Source organism: Indicator indicator, chromosome Z (assembly GCF_027791375.1).
Source record: "Indicator indicator isolate 239-I01 chromosome Z, UM_Iind_1.1, whole genome shotgun sequence".
In the NCBI taxonomy this organism is placed as follows: Eukaryota; Metazoa; Chordata; class Aves; order Piciformes; family Indicatoridae; genus Indicator; species Indicator indicator.
In genome coordinates, this window is record NC_072053.1 from 1894614 (window position 1) to 1909260 (window position 14647).

Here is a 14647-nt window from a genome sequence, read left to right on the forward strand (position 1 = left end):
TTTAGTGTTGGTCCTTCAGTGCTGGGTTGAGGGTTGGACTGGATGATCTTTGAGGTCTCTTCCAACCAGATATATTCTGTGATTCTGTGAAAAATTTTAAAGTGCTAATAGATCTTAACCAATGCAAACTGTCTTTAAAAGCACAATATAGCCATAAAACATTAAAAGTAATGTAAATATACTACCACCATCTCAAATGTATGTAGATAAATACTCAGTTAGAAAGGCAGAGGCCTTGATTTAAGAATTAGCACCATGTTATGTAGTTTTGGCCAACCTTATACACGACCATGTCACCACCCTTTCTTTCTGGAGGCTTACACTACAAGCACAGCTACACAGAGAGCTCTTACACAACCCCAAGCACCATAAACCTCAGCAGCCAGCTCCTTTCTTCTCTCAAACAGCCTCTCTCCAACTTGCTCACACCCACACTGCATGAGGTACTTTCATTTCTGATTGCAGAAGTCCTGTGGTAGTACAACTCCAGTTTGCTGTGCAGGTGCAAGCAGAAGTTACAACCTGCTTTTAAAAAATAAACTATTATTGACATTTCTTTGAACATCTTCCATCCTGATTTTTTCCCCCCCTTTTGTTCTGAGACCCCCAACACTCTCTGTAGCATCTTCTGGATTCTACTGGATAAAGAAATCACTTTGATCCAAGCACAAATCCAGGCTGGGCAGTGACTGGCTGGAGAGCAGCCCTGAGGAGAGGGACTTGGGGGTGCTGGTGGATGAGAAGCTCACCAGGAGCTGTCAATGTGCACTTGCAGTCCAGAAAGCCAACCAGAGCCTGGGCTGCATCTGGAGAAGTGTGGCCAGCAGGTCAAGGGAGGTGATTCTCCCTCTCTGCTCAGCTCTGCTGAGACCCCACCTGGAGTACTGCATCAAGTTCTGAAGCCCCTATTACAAGAGGGATATGGACATGCTGGAAGGTGTCCAGAGAAGGGCCACCAGGATGAGCAGAGGGCTGGAGCTCCTCTCCTATGAGGACAGACTGAAAGAGTTGGGGCTGTTCAGTCTGGAGAAGAGAAGGCTCCGAGGTGACCTTCTTGTGGCCTTCCAGTATCTGAAGGGGGCTACAAGAAAGCTGGGGAGGGACTTTTTAGGCTGTCAGGTGGTGACAGGACTAGGGGGAATGGAATAAAGCTGGAAGTGGGGAGATTCAGGCTGGACGTGAGGAAGAAGCTCTTCCCCATGAGAGTGGTGAGAGCCTGGAATGGGTTGTCCAGGGAGGTGGTTGAGGCTCCATCCCTGGAGGTGTTTGCAGCCAGGCTGGATGAGGCTCTGGCCAGCCTGCTGTAGTGTGAGGTGTCCCTGCCCATGGCAGGGGGGTTGGAACTGGATGATCCTTGTGGTCCCTTCCAACCCTGACTGATTCTATGATTCTATGATTCCTAAATCAAACAAAGGTTTTGTTCACCACCATTACTTCATGTTTTTATGACACGTAGATGTAGCTCCTATTGGTACTTTCTGCCATGTTGAATGCTGATTTTATTTATGGTCGTTTTTTTCAATATTCAGTCTTGTTTTCCTTTGGTTTAACTGCTCTGAGACAAACCTTTATGTTCAACATAGGAGTATGGAATCTCCATCCCTAGGGATGCTATAAAAAAGCCACTATAAATAAATAAACTGTATTATTCAAGACTAAGTAAGAAACCATCTTTTTGATAGCTCCAGGCACTGCCTTTCTAACAAGAAATAACAGAGTAAAGTGCAGCTAAGGTCTTGAGTATCATACTCATAAACTATGTTTATCAGACCTCATCCAAATTCACACAGCTCTTAGTCAAGCTAACATTTTGTCACTAAGAAAGAAATTAATATTTGAAGAAACGTCCAGATAATGAATATTTAAATAAAATCTGATTAAATTTAAATATTTAATATTTATTTGAATTGTCTTATAGGAGGAGTGTATCTCTATAACCCCAATGTTAAAAAAGATAAACCACAGCCCCACATTTCATAAACACAATGATCACTGCAAATCTGAGCATTTGAAGAAGACAGCTGCTCTTTATAAATCTGAACAGTTACAAGCACTGGACTGCTCAGTGGATTTTTTTAATAATCCACTGTCCCTTTTAAGTTCAGATGACATTAATTTAATGAATTGGGAAAAATGACTGAAGAATCTTTCACAAGTTTATGACACCTAACTGGATTCACGTGGTCAGGGAGAAAGCAGAGACACTTTTATTAAAATCTGTGTATTTGCACTTGTTTATAAAACTGATTTTCTTTTTATTTTTCCCCCTCCAAAACACCATGGAGACAAATATCTCAAGCTTCCCACAGAGTGTCCTATTTATTATGGTGTTGGTCTAAACTGCTGCAACTTTATTTTGGAAACATTATTGTATTTGAAACTGTTCTGACAGAGGAGACCAACCGATACTTCCTGTTTTGCACAGGACAGATCTGTTCTTTCAGGCACTTGTGAGCAGCACTAGGAAACTTCAAAACTGAGGTGGTTAACTCCAAAGACTCCACCACATAGCCTCTCTGCAAGGCTGTGTAGCCACCAAATACTCTGCAAAAACACAATGCCCAGAAGCTGTGCCCAGCAACTGAGGCCAAGCAGAGGAGCACAATGTGGGTTCGTATCTCATGGCTGCCCTGCAGGCAAGCAATCAGTGCTGCAACCTCAGCCCTCCACAGGACAGGGCTGTTTGGTACCCCCAGCCAAAATCAGTATTGTACCCTTCTATGATGGAGTGACCAAGATCAGTGGACAATGAAAAAGTTATGGGTATCACCCACCAGGGCTTCTGTCAAGCATCTGACTCAGTTCCTCACAACATCCTTGTCTCTTAAGTGGAGAGGTACAGATTTGATGGGTGTACTGTTCAATGAGTAAGGAACTGGTTGGATGGCCATATACAGAGTACTGGTCAATGGCTCAATGGCCAGATTGAGACTGATGACAAGTGCTGTCCTTCAGAGGTCTGTACTGAAGCCAGTGCTCTTTAATATCTTCATCAAAAATACAGGGAGTGGGGTTGAGTGCACTGTCAGCAGGTTTGCAGATGACATCAAGCTGAGTGTTGCAGCTTGGACACCTGAGAACCAAGATGCCACCCAGAGGGACCTGGACAAGCTGGAGAATTTGGGCTGTGTAAACCTCGTGAGGTTCAAAAAGGACAAAGGTGAGGACCTGCACTTGGCTCTGGCTCAGGACACTCTCCATTATCAATTCAGGCTGGAGGATGAAAGGATTGAGAGCAGCCCTGCAGGGAAAGACTTGGGGGTACTGGTGGGTAAAAGCTGGACATGAGTAGACAGGAGACATGACCCAGACCCATCTGTGCCCCGGGCTGATCCTCCAGCAGTGTGAGCAGCAGGTGAAGGGAGAAGGTTTTGCCCCTGTGCTCCACTCTGTTGAGACCACACCTGCAGTGCTGAAGCCAGCTCTGGAGTCCTCAGCACAGCAGAGAGACGGACCTGTTGGAGCAAGGCCAGAGGAGCCCACAGCAATGATGGGAGGGTTGGAAGCCCTGTGCTGTGAGGACAGGCTGAGAGAGCTGGGGCTGGAGCAAAGCAGGCTTCTTGTGGACTTCTGGTACTTCAAGGAGCCAATAAGAAAGCTGGGAACAGACTTTTCAGCAGTCTGTTGTGGCAGTATAAGGGGTGATGGTTTTAACTAAAAGAGGGAGATTTAGACCAAATAGAAGGAAGAAATGTTTTATAAAGACAATGCTGAGACTCTGGCCCAGGCTGCCCAGAGAGGTGATAGATGCCCATCCCTGGAACCATTCCAGGTCAAATAAGGCTCTGAGCAACCTTCTCTAATTGTAGATGTCCTTACTGAGTGCAGGGGGGTTTCACTAGGTGACCATTCAAGGGCCCTTCCACACCAAACCATTCTATGATTCTATGAAAACCAGACACAGGGACACAGTGCTCCAGCCAGGGTGGTGCTGCGTTCTATCGCTCTTCTCTTCGCTAGACATAACCAGTGATGCTGACGTCTTGTTCCAGGTTTAACACATCTTTATCCTCCTAAGAGAGTTAAGCATCTCCATAACTTTAATCATTTAAGTACTCTCACAGACTTCAAAGGGATCACTAGCATGCTTAATCTTATACAAGTGTGTGGGCGTCTGTGGAGCTGTGGTTTCTAGTAGGGTTTCCTGAACTGGCGAGAACAGTCAGTACTGTTCTGAAAGCCCAACTTGTTTGTGTAGAGACCGCCAACAAATCATACCTGCAGCATTTGTTCTTCCTCTGAAAATATCGTCATAGGCTTTCCATTGTGGGGTCACCTGGTAGGCGTGGATGAACACCACAAAAACCACCACCAAGCACATCAATGGCACCAGAGCCGCGGTGAAAAGAGCAGCGTAGGCATTTGGGATGAAGCACCTGATGGGAAAAAAAAAAAAGAATAAATGAAAAAAACTCAATTCTGTTAATAAACACAAAAGGCCACCCAGAACTGTCATGAGTGAAAATTCAAGAAGAGATGTTTTTGAAGAAAGATGTGTTTAAACTCTTCAATTCTATATCCCTGACAGGATGTACTGGTTTCTGTTGGTTCTTACCTCCTCATCTCATCTTAGAATCATAGAAGCATAGAATCAGTCAGGGTTGGAAGGGACCACAAGGATCATCCAGGTCCAACCCCCCTGCCATGGCCAGGGACACCTCACACTACATCAGGCTGGCCAGAGCCTCATCCAGCCTGGCCTTAAACACCTCCAGGGATGGGACCTCAAGCACCTCCCTGGACAACCCATTCCAGGCTCTCACCACTCTCATGGTGAACAACTTCTTCCTCATGTCCAGTCTGAATCTCCCCACTTCCAGCTTTATTCCATTCCCCCTAGTCCTGTCACTACCTGATAGCCTAAAAAGTCCCTCCCCAGCTTTCTTGTAGGAGGAATACAACATTTACACCTTAAAAGTCTGCATGTTGTATTTAAGCGCAGCTGATGCTGGAGAGCTTTAAACTGCTGCAGTGGAACAATTTATATTTTAACAAAATCCATGCATGCTATATTAATTTAATGTGATCACTCTTAGTCACCAAAGTTTAAAGGGCATTATGTAATCTTCTATACTTAGCTACCAAAACCACAAATTAAAATTTGAGAAATATATTTTTAAAATAAATGAACAAGTCTTGAAGGCAAGATAACTATTCCTCCTCGAGTTGTTGGAAACTACATGTCATTTGCACACTGAAGCCAAATGCTCACTCTGATTTTTTTAATTAAAAAAAAAAAAAAAGGAAAAAAGTCTGTCTCTCCTTACCCTTCCCATTTACTAAAGTTATAGTTATTTAGAAAGACGTGACAGGGACAGGAGTTAATCCCCCCCCCAAAAAAAAAAGTCAAATTACACATATCAAATGATGACTTGAAGGATGTGGAGATGGTAGTTAGAGAGAGCTGTGGATGGTATGAGAGATGAGGGCTTTCTGTGAACTCCCTGGAGAGCAGCTTGTGCTTAACAGTCACTGACCTACTCTAGAGATGACGCACAACGGAGCAGCCCAAGGGACAGCTCGGGAGTCAGGATGTCTAGAGAGTATGTGGTCACTGCTGTCCCTACTAAGAGGGTGTAACTTACCCAGCCCTTCTGTTTGTCAGGTCAACTCTGCTGCATCATCTTAGGGTCAATGCTGCTGTAAGACCCATTTGAGAAGAGCCTGGGTACATGTTTCACTGATACACCTGGTATACCTTCTGGTTCTGCTCAGGTGGACGAGTGTACTCTGCCCAGCAAGTCAAGGCTGCATTTTATCTCAGCTCTTTCAGAGCATCAGTCAGGAACAGTCAGCAAACCCCAAAATAATTACCAGCAGAATCGATCTATCTTCTACAAGTCTGTCCCTTAGGTACAAGCTCAGGAAGACACCAAGCACAGATCCCCCCTGACAGATGGGTATTAGGAAGAAATTCTTTACAGTGAGGGTGGTGAGACACTGAAACAGGTTGCCTAGGGAGGCTGTGGATGCCTCCTCCATAGAATCATTGAAGGCTAGGTTAGACAGAGCCTTGAGCAACCTGGTCTAGTGGGAGGTACCCCTGCCCATGGCAAGGGGTTGGAATTAGGTGGTCTTTAAGCTCTCTTCCAACCCAAACCATTCTATAATTCTATGATTCTAAATATCACGAGCAAGTAAGTAAGCAACAGGGAATGCAGGAACTTTCTGTTGGAGTTAAAAGTGCTTGCTGCACAGAAGCACAGAAGGGTTGAGCTGGGAAGAGACCACTGGAGGTCATCTTGTCCAAACGCCCTGCTCAAGCATGGACACATAGCACTGGTGGCAGCTCCACAATACATGTGACTGCTCTGAGTCACAGACTAGGACACAGGAAGTTCCACCAAGGCATAAAGAAAAACTTTTTTACTTTGATATATTTTTGTATTTCAAAAGCCAGTTATGTTGTTAAAAAAGACTAGCTGAATGTTTAGAAAGTTTTCAGAAAATTACTGAAAGCTGCATAAAAATGAAAACCCACAAGGATGGGTCACTTTTACTGGTATCCCTAGGTATTTGCTCTAGAAAAGACACTGAAAAATTTTGCAGACAGGAAATGCATAAAGCTTACTTTAGACCTTTTTTCTTGAAACAAGTGGTGAGCAATTCAACAACAACCAAGACTGTAAGTGTTCACATGCAGCAGTGAGATGATGTTGAGAGACAGCTTTTGTATCATAGGGACCAACTGAAAATACTGGTTATACTTAAGACTCATAGGCTCATGGAATCATTTTGGTTGGAAAAGGTCTTTAAGATCACCAAGACCAACTGTTAGCCCAGCACTGCCAAGTCCACTGCTAAAGGCATATCACTCAGCACCACATCTACATGTCCTTTAAATCCCTCCAGAGATGGGGACTCCACCAACTGCCCTGAACAGTATGGTCCAGGTTTCACATTGTTTGAAATTGGTCCTCATGTCGAACCTGAACCTCCCCTGGCACAATTTGAGGCTGTTCCCTCTTGCCCTATGGTTTGTTACTTGGGAGACAGACATCCACCTGCCTCCACCTCCTTCCAGGGAGTTGTAGAGAACCAGAAGGTCTCCCGTCAGCTTCCTTTTCTCCAGACTAAGCAACCCCTGTTCTCTAGACTCTTCACCATCTTTGCTGCCCTTCTCTGGACACTCCAGTGCCTCAATGTCCTTCTTGTTATGATAGCCCCAAAACTGCATCCAGTATTAGAGGTGTGGCTCACAGGTGTTGAGTACAGTGGGACAATCACTGCCTTAGGGGCACATAATTACTACTCCATTAGACATTTGTCACATGCAACTACCACATGTCTTGTATCCCTAGCATTGGATGGGACTGGTCCAGTGATAGGACAGGGAGCAGTGGGTACAAACTCAAACACAGAAGGTTTCACTTGAACTTAAGGAGAAACTTTGAGGGTGACAGAGGACAGAGGGTGACAGGAGCAGGCTGCCCAGAGAGGGTGTGGAGTGTCCTTCTCTGGACACTTTCAAAACCCACACCTGCAATGTGATCTAGGCAAACCTGCTTTAGCAGTGGGGTTGGACTGGATGATTTCCAGAGGTCCCTTCCAACCCCTATCATTCTGTGATTGTGTGATAATTCCATACTAGTACAGAATGATTTTCAAATAATTCTACAACTGAAAAAGAAAATACCACAACCCCCCCCCAGAAACTATATTAGTTTTTTTCCTTCAATATAAAGCAGTAAGACACTTATTTCACAGAATTTTTTGCTAAGATTAAAATGCTGAGAAACAGCTTTAATATATACGATTTTCTTTCTCTCTTGAGAAATACTGCTGATGTTCACTCTATCTAAATTGATACTTTTAAATACCACAGACACAGAGGGATTAGGACCTACAAATTAACAGACAGTTATGATCCTCCCTTTGGAAGAGAAGAAATCTCAGAAAATCAGATAATTGACTATTAATTGACTAAAATGACCTCACTTACTGGCCAGACAAAAGCAGGGCTTCACTTTGGTTTAGCTTTATTTTCCCTTTCTAATCTATATAAAAGGATTACTGGTTTTGCTTTCTTCTCAAGCATGTTTATCTGACCCTCCAAGATTTTTTGTAGTCTTCTGTCATCTCCTAAACTATAACACTTCCAAAAATCTGGTTAGATATTCCAGCTCTGTAAGATATGGAAAGCCTTATTTTATTTTTCTACTATTTTTAAAGGAAAAGGAGAAGACAATTCAAAAGATGAATACTAGACTTACTTGTTAGCACAAACTCAAAATTAACATTAAAAAGGGGGGGACAATTTTTAAAACAAGCAACATTGTTAAGGAGAAAAGGACTGTTTTTAAAAGTCAGGAAAGTATTAAATGAAAAAAACCCCCAAACTTTAATTCTCTATAGGAAAAAGAGCTTTAAAAATTATCAATGTGTTAAAGACAGCTTCATTATGTTATGCTATGTCTTGAATTCAATGGACAACATCCTTCAAATGCATCTTCAAATGAAATTTGTCTGACAAAACAATGGATGTTTTCTTGTCCACCAAATACCTGCCATTCTCATTTGGGCTGTAGGCAGTTAATATTTTGATTTTTACTTGCTATGTGAGTTTCTCTCCAGACCTAGACATAGACTATAATTATCATAATTACTATGGTTGTTTTTTTGTAGTTTATTTTTATTTTCATAGAAGGAAAAAAAAAAAAAGCTTTGAGATGGAAGGGACTTTAAAGGTCATCTAGTCCAACCCCTCGCTGCACTCAGCAAGGAAATCTACAGCAGGTTGCTCAGAGCCCCACACAACCTGACCTGGAATGGTTCCAGGAATGGGGTACCTAGAACCCACCTGGACAACTTGTGACAGGGTCTCACTACTGTCCTGGTGAAACTTTTCTTCCTTCTATCTAGTATGAATCTTTAGTTTCAAACCATCAAGGCCACCAGAGAGTCTCAATGGAGCCTTCTCTTCTCCAGCCTGAGCAACCCCAACTCTCTCAACCTGTCCTCAGAGCAGAGGGCTTCCAGCCCTCCCATCATTGCTGTGGGCTGCAGGTCCATGTCTCTGCTGTGCTGAGGACTCCAGAGCTGGTCCCTACACTGCAGGTGTGGTCTCAACAGAGTGGAGCACAGGGGCAGAACCTTCTCCCTCTACCTGCTGCTCACACTGCTGGAGGATCAGCCCATGACACAGATGGGTCTGGGCTATGAATGCACATTGGTGGCTCATATTGAGCTTCTCCTCACCAAGCACCCCAAAGTCCTTCTTTGCAGGGCTGCTCTTCAGCCCTTCATCCCCCATCCTCAACTGCTACCAGGGATTGTCCCAACCAAGGTCCTTTTCTTTGACTTTGTTGAACCTCATGAGGTTCATCTGGTCCAGCTTCTCAATTTTCATTATTATTTAATCCTGGACATAAAGTCTGACAACTCTTAAGCTTCTCCCTTGCTGTAGGCACAGCTGGTGTGAAGGCAGCCTAGTGCAAAGAACAGGGAAACGTGGCACCATCTGAGTTTGTTCATCTTGCACACATTACATCAGGAAAGTAAAAAGCAAAGGTCAGACACATGAATTTAAACTTGTATTTGTATTTAATCACCTCCATTCAGAGCACAAAATCGCTAAAATAACCTAACAAAAGCCAAAGTTTGACTTACTTGTTCATGCCCACTCAGCAAAGTCTTCACATAGTAGATGAAACAACGTGGAAAATGAAAATAGGCAAGATGGATTATGATTTACATACATGCCTAGATGTTCACAGATTCTGGGCTTTCTTAAAAAGCAGCTTGCTCTGTACCAGAGCTCTAGTTGGAAATTAATATTTCTGCTTAGATCATCCTCAATAATTAAGCACAGAGCAGGCCAGACATTGCAAACATTTTTTTGCAAATAATTACTTGCTCAAAAGTTATTAATCTGACTAATTATCTGCAGCAATTTTTTAACAGTCTGTATCTAAGCAGCACAGCAAAACCTAAAGTGTCTTTGTTTTATGAACTCATACTAGATGACTGTATTTATTGTCTGCTTCTGATGGTTTTTTGGGTGGCTTAACAGTTTGATAATCAACCCTTTGTTGAAAAACACTGCATGTTTTTAATAGCTGCAAGCTCTGGTATTTTAACTTTCATGTTGTAGTTAAGCAAAAGCCTCTGAGAAGGTCTCATCTCTTGCATCTCACCTTGAAATCACCAAAAAACTCACATTTTCTGCTATGTGTTCATCAGTAATTTCATCTGACAAGTTGCTCCTCTGTGGCTCTACAACTACAGAAATCATTCTTACAGGAGTTTATGTTGCTTCCACCGGCTCCTTCCAATTTTCTGCTTGTTTTGGAACACTACTGTTCCTTATATCAAAAACCTTTGCACCTTTTGGCAGTGAAATACAAACCCAAAGCTATAAGCATCCAGGTAATGCTGTAGTGTTTTATTTCCCTTTCCACCAAGCTAGAAACCAACATCTCATGGACAACTCACACATTATTCAGGCTTGCTAACATTTTATGAACATGGCCATCTACCATGATGTGTAGTGAATCAATTTAGAGAAGCTCATGAACCACTAAGCAGAACAGAGCATTTAAGAGCAAAAACAAAAATAAAAAGTCTCAGTTACTTTAGAATTCCACGCAGGAAAATGCTTGTTTTAGCAACTGTTTGAGATTGAATCAGTGGCAGGCATACTCCCAGAGCAGATAACTGTGTTAAAGCTTCCTGAACATAAGAAGTTCACACCCTGAAAAGAATTACATATTTTTGTTCTTCCTTTCTTTTTTCTTCTTTTTCCTTCTTTTTTATTGTAAGAGTATCCATTTTACATAAATACATTAAGCAAGAAGATTAATGTTTGTGCTGTGTTTTGTTTTCCACTCTCCTAACAGGGAAAGAAAAATGTGGACAATTTTGCATGTGTTGTGTTTTATTAGAAAAAAGATCATGCTTCTATGAACTGATATGAAGAAAGCCAGGCAGGGAGGCTATGCTGAGCTTAAAATGGGTAACATTTAAGATGACAGCAACTAGTTCCTGAGGAAATTAAAGCCACATTCACATCAGAGAAAATTCTGCTTCTAGCATAGAAGATTCTACAGGTCTACACGATTATACAAAAATTCACAGTGCCAGAGGCACGTGGGTTTAGACTCGTAGTCTTTACAGAATCATAGAACCACAGAATGGCATAGGTTGGAAAGGACGGTGTGCCCAGGTGGCCAAGAAAGTCAATGGCATCCTGGCTTGGATTAGAAACACCATGGCCAGCAGGGACAGGGAGGTGATCATCCCCCTGTACTCAGCACTGGGGAGGGCACACCTTGAGTATTGTGTTCACTTCTGGGCTCTTCACTACAGGAAGGACATTGAGGTGCTGGAAATGGTCCAGAGAAGGCCAAAAAGGCTGGTGAAGGGCCTGAAGCACATGGCCTACATGAAGCATCTGAGGGCAGTCTGGAGAAGAGGAGGCTGAGAGGAGACCTCATTGCTCTCTACAACTACCTGCAGGGAGGTTGGAGTGAGGAGGGGGCAGCCTCTCCTCCTTGGTGTCAAGTGACAGGACTAGAGGAAATGGTTTCAAGCTGCACCAGAGGAGGTTCAGGCTGGATATTAGGAAATATTTCTTCAGTGAAAGGGTTCTCAAACATTGGAATGGTCTGCCCAGGGCACTGGTGGAGTCGCTGCCCCTGGAAGTATTCAAGCAGCAGGTGGACCTTGCACTTAAGGACATGGTTTAGTGTTGGTCCTTCAGTGCTGGGTTGAGGGTTGGACTGGATGATCTTTGAAGTCTCTTCCAAAGGGATGTATTTTGTGATTCTGTGATTAAGGGAACGGAACATCTCCCTTCTGAGGAAAGGCTGAGGAATCCGAGTCTCTTTAGCTTGGAGGAGACTGAAGGGTGACCTCACTAATGTTTGTAAAGATGTGAAGGGCAGTGTGGGGAGGACAACACCAGGCTCTGCTCAGTGATGTCCAGTGATAGGGCAAGGGGCAATGGGTGCAGGCTGGAGCAGAGGACATTGTGAAAGCAAAGGAAAACTTTTTCACTGTGAGCAGGCTGCCCAGAGACCTTGTGGAGTCTCCTTCCCTGGAGACATTCAAAACCCACCTGTATGCATTCCTGAGTGATGCACTCTAGGTGATCCTGCTCTGGCAGGGAGGTTGGACTGGATGATCGTTTGAAATCCCTTCCAACCCCTAACATTCTGTGATTCTGTGATTTCATTTCAGCACATGACTACAGCAGGACTTTATGTGTCCTTAAGGCCAACTTGCTTTAAATACGGGCCAATACCATGTTTGGCTTTTGTGCTGCAGCACAAAATTGTTGACTCATGCCCAGTTTATCATCCACAATACACAAGAGATCACTCATAAAGAATGGGTAAACAGGCAGTTATTCCCCCATCCTATTTCTGCATAGCTAATTATTGCTGGCAAGACACAATTCTTTCCACATGTCCCCACTGAATACCACGCTACTCTTCCAGAACAGATCTCAGATGTCAATAACATTATGAATTGTAACCAACATTCAATGTACTTCTTTCCCAGCTTTGAGCTGTGGTAAATCTGAATGAAAACTCCTTTATCCCAGGCTTGTATTATATAAAGGCAAATGTAATATTTTCCAGTCCATTGGTAACTGAGGAACATGCTGAACAGTATCTGAAGGACACTTTAAACTGAAGATTCCTTGAGAAGTTTCATCTAAGAATTATCAAAAATTTACCTGAGAACCTAATTAGCCTTTTCACAGTCTCACAGTATATCAGGGGTTGGAAGGGACCTCAAGAGATCATCAGGTCCAACCGCCCTGACAGAGCAGCATCACTTAGGGTAGTCTGCACAGGAATGCATCCAGGTGGGGTTTGAAAGTCTCCAGAGAAGGAGACTTCAGAACTCCCCTGGGCAGCCTGTTCCAGTGCTCTGTCACCCTCACTGTAAAGAAGTTTCTCCTCATGTAGAGCTGAAATCGTTTATGTTCAAGTATGAACCCATTGTTCCTTCTCTTATCACTGTGAACCATCAGTAAGAGCCTGGCCCCCTCCACTTGACACCCACCCCTCACGTATTTACACACATTGATCAGATCCCCTCTCAGTCTTCTCTTCTCAAGACCAAATAGCCCCAGGGACCTCAGTCTCTCTTCATGGGGGAGATGCTCAAGTCCCCTAATCATCCTTGTGGCTCTCTGTTGGATTCTCTCCAGCAGTTTCTTGATACATCCCAGGATCCCATTGGCTCTCTTGGCCACCAGAGCACATTGTTGTCCCATGCAGAACTTGCTGTCCACCAGCACTCCAAGGTCTTTCTCTGTGGAGCTGCTTTCCAGCAGAGCAGCCTCTAACCTGTCCTGGTGCCTGTTGTTCTTCCTCCCCAGATGCAGGACCTTGCACTTGTCCTTACTAAACTCCATGAGGTTTGCCTGCAGCCAGCTCTCAGCCTGTCCAGGTCACATTGGATGCCAGCACAGCCTGAGGGGTGTTAGCCAACCCCCCCAGATTTGTATCATCAGAACTTGCTGAGGGGACTCTCAATGCCCTCAGCCAGGTCATTGATAAAGATATTGAACAAAACTGGACCCAGTACTGATCCCTGGGGGACACCACTTGCCACAGGCCTCCAAGGTGACTCTGTGACACTGATGACAACCCTCTGAGCTCTGCTGTGGAGCCAGTTTGGAATGCACCTCACTGACAGCCATCTGTGCCACATCTCCTGAGCTTTTCTATGAGGATGTTATGGGAGACTGTATCAAAAGCTTTACTGAAGTCAAGATATGACATCCACTGCTCTTCTCTCATCTAACCATTCGGTCATGGTTTCATAGAAGGCTATCAGATTAGTCAGGCAGAATTTCCCCTTGGTAAATCCATGTTGGCTACTCCTGATAACCTTCCTGTCTTCCATAGAGATGACCTCCAGGATGAGCTGCTCCATCATCTTTCCAGGGATGGAGGTGAGGCTGACTGGTCTGTAGTTGCCTGGGTCCTGCTTCTTGCCTTTTTTGAAGACTGGAGTGGCATTTGATTTCCTCCAGTCATCAGGCACCTCTCATGGAGAACACTTCTTGTTCTCTACGACTTTTCAAAGATGATGGAGAGAGGTTCAGCAGCACTATCAGCCAGCTCTCTCAGCACTCATGGATGCATCCCATCAGGGTCTATGGATTTGTGTGTCTTGAGATGGTATAAGAGATCTCTAACCCTGTCCTGACTGACCAGTGGAATGTCCACATCTCTCCAGTTCTGCTTCCTTGCTTCTAGAGACTGAGCTTCCTGAGGGCTGGTCTTAGGAGTGAAGACTGAGGCAAAGAAGGCAGGTTGGTTTTTTTGACAGGTCGGGGTTTATTTCAGTATGTCTTGTAACATCAAAAGACATTGTAGATGACTAGATTTTTAGTAACATTGCTCCAAAGGTCAGAAACTGAACCAATACGAGACACAAAGTCATGGAATAGTTCAGGTTGGGGAAGATCTTCAAGATAACATTAAGCAGAGCATGAATTGACACATTATGCTGTTCCAAAGAGGTAAGTGTCCTACTTGGATGCATGAACAGCAGTATATGCTGCAGCACATGTGCAGTAACTGTTCTGCTCTAGTCGACACTGCAAATACCTCAGTGGCAAGCTCTGTTTGTTTTTGGCACATTGCCAAAACATTAATACAATGAAGAAATTTCACAGCAGAGC

At 43.8% G+C, this 14647-nt stretch overlaps 1 protein-coding gene across 1 annotated transcript in view; it reads right to left on the reverse strand.

Annotated features, from left to right (window-relative positions):
* Positions 1–14647, reverse strand: part of ADGRV1 (adhesion G protein-coupled receptor V1) — a 366634-nt gene that overhangs the window by 77408 nt on the left and 274579 nt on the right. The window contains exon 87 of the mRNA XM_054397457.1: positions 4219–4376. Coding sequence (XP_054253432.1) covers positions 4219–4376 — 158 coding nt within the window. The remainder of the gene's footprint in view (positions 1–4218; positions 4377–14647) is intronic.